The 2,625-nt window shown below is 40.5% G+C and overlaps 1 protein-coding gene across 1 annotated transcript; it reads right to left on the bottom strand.

The window, feature by feature from the left end:
• Window positions 1-68: 68 nt before the first annotated feature.
• On the bottom strand, window positions 69-2,567 carry LOC121964029 (short stature homeobox protein 2-like; the record flags this gene model as incomplete). The annotated part of the gene is made up of 2 exons (XM_042514261.1): window positions 1,998-2,567; window positions 69-277 (listed from the first exon to the last, which is right to left on the bottom strand). Coding segments are annotated over exons 1-2 (465 nt in total), but the record flags the coding sequence as incomplete, so codon positions are not given.
• Between the last annotated feature and the right edge of the window lie 58 nt (window positions 2,568-2,625).

Here is a 2,625-nt window from a genome sequence, read left to right as displayed (position 1 = left end):
TATTATTATTGTATTTTTGGCCTATTTATTTTTTATTTTTCTCTCCAGGTTGAAAGGACTGCTCCTACCTGTACTCGGGCCTCCGACAGTCCCAGTCGCTGGCTAAGCTCCTCCCGCATGAAGGCGTCCGGGTAGTGGGTCTCGTCGAAGAGCCGCTCTAGCTCGTTGAGCTGCTCTAATGTGAAGTTAGTCCGACTTCTCCTCTGTTTGATTTTAGTCTGTGACTCGTCCTCTAAAGGCTTCGAGTCCTCTTTCCTTTCCTTCACGTCCGTGTTGCCTGTGTTGTTGCAAACGAGAAGAGAGGGAGATATCAGGAGCTGCACTGTGACCTCCAAGATGTGGCCATCATAATCACATAATTATGACATATTTCAATATATTTTTTTACTGTTAGAAATAATCTTCATTCTCATTTAAATCACAGAACTGATCGGTTTGATATTCTTCCACACAGCAGTCTAAAAATGAGCCAAACAACCGAGAGTGTAAACTCAGATTTAAAATGTGAAATAAAAACGAATATCGACCTCCACCGATTAAAATAAAACCCAGATGGTGAGAAAGAAAAGACAGACATGCCCTCCCAGCCCTCAAATATCACAGAGCTATCAGACCTCGGATGTTTTGTAGAGCTACATAAAGCTCTTTAATTATTAACTGCTTATAAATATGCAACGCTGTGCCCACTGTTGGTTGTCTGATACATGCTTGTCGCAGTTCCGCTTTTAACCACGCTGCCCATGACGAACAGATGTCATTTTTTACAAATCACCCGACCCTAAGATATCTTGTCCTGCGTGTTGTCACGTTTTGTCGAGGTTTCATAATCAACAATGATCAGCTGCTTCATTTTTCTTAAAATGTGAAAAAATAAGCCTACCCTATAAATTACTTTTTTATACAACTGGAATCAGTCTGAGACGTTTTATAGATTTTTTTAAAGTATTATTTTATGTTGTTTTTAATCCTTTTTTTTTTTTTTTGGTAAATTGCTGTTATGTTCGTCATACCATTCTTCCTACCACATTTCAGTGTATGAAAAACATTGAAATATTTTGGACAAGCACGAAAAACCATTCCCCAAAAATCTATTTTATTTTAATTCGGTAACATCAGATTTGTATCTGCATCCACATTTGCATTTGATGTGCTTTTTACACCTGAAAACAGACATCAATGTGCACCGAGTGATTACAGTGAGATGACAGGACTTGATTGTCACCTTTCACGTGCAGTGATCTGTATGTCAGGATGCGCCTTCTTTTAGTTGCAACATTAAAACATACATAAAAAAATGTATTGATTTCCGAGATAATTGGCAATTTATGACATTTATGATTTCATTGTTATAAGTCTTACAATCAATCTTAAGTGGGCTAAACTGCAGCGGTTTTTTTTTTTTATAAATTAGGGCAAATCAAGAACTACACTGCACATATGTTACTTTTATTAACTTGTATAAAAATGCAAGATCTTGGCTGAGTCATATGATATTTTTAATAGAATTGTTATACTTTTTGCCACAGGAGGCCTTGTTTGTCATAGTTCTGAGGTAGGCCTTTTCTAATGAATTGAAACTTTTAAACTGTAGCCTACATCAATAAGACACTACTAAGCTTCAAGCGTATTATTAAGATGGAATATATTATGAACAATAATTCCTGGTTAAAAATCTGTTAGGGGGACGTTTTGACGGTGCATTTTGTAAACAACTTACATGAAAAAGAAACGATACTTGAAAAAGCACCAGGGAATGACTTCTCCTCTTACAAGTCTCGATCATAATATAAATGTCATCGAGAGTGACACTGTTGGGCTGCTAAAAGATGCTGTTTCGATCATAATCATTAGCGACAACGAAGATGTTCTAACTATTTCGCAAGTAAAATCGTGGCTATAATCAGTGTGTGATGATTAGCCTCCCTAGACTCCTCCATAAGTCTTCTCCAGACATCCTTATCTTTAAAGACTGTGTACAATACACCGTGCAATCCTACCGTCTATGAGTTTGGGGCTCCCCGCGTCCCTGATTCTCTCCGGGCCGAGCATGTCCGTTTCCCTGCCCGGCGAAAGCGCAACGTTCCGGGTGACGACTGCTGCCTCCTCTCGACTCCCCGGCTCCACGGTTAAAGACTCCCTGCTCCCTGCGCGCGTCGACCCGGTCTCCAACACCTCCCTGTAGGTTATCACTTCCTTCTTCTCCTTTACTTTCTGATCGAAAGACTTAGACACGAAAGCGGTGAGCTCTTCCATCACTGCCTTCTCTCCTCTTAAAAAAAAAAAAAAAAAAAACACCACACACACCACACACACACACTCACACACTCTCTCCCTTTGCTCCACGACAGCTTAAGACATCAATGGTGTGGCTCGTTTTAAAGTCGACCCCTTGAAAATGATACGAGATGATGCTGCCAACTCTGGAAGAAGGTAAAAAACACATAAAGAATATATCTTCTCAGCCAATTCCTCCCTCCTTTGGTAGCGGAGTTGGGAACCTGCTGGTGATCCTCTATTGAAGTCACAGTATTTATACTTTGCGGCGCCTTGCCCCCTTGATCCGTGCAAATTACCTCCCCTCAGGATGCCGGGATGAGCCCCCCTTCCCCTTCACTGATATGGGAG

This window comes from Plectropomus leopardus, unplaced genomic scaffold (assembly GCF_008729295.1).
Source record: "Plectropomus leopardus isolate mb unplaced genomic scaffold, YSFRI_Pleo_2.0 unplaced_scaffold13732, whole genome shotgun sequence".
Lineage (NCBI taxonomy): Eukaryota > Metazoa > Chordata > Actinopteri > Perciformes > Serranidae > Plectropomus > Plectropomus leopardus.
The sequence above is the reverse complement of the archived record's forward strand: the minus strand, read 5'-3'. Positions and strand labels throughout refer to the sequence as shown.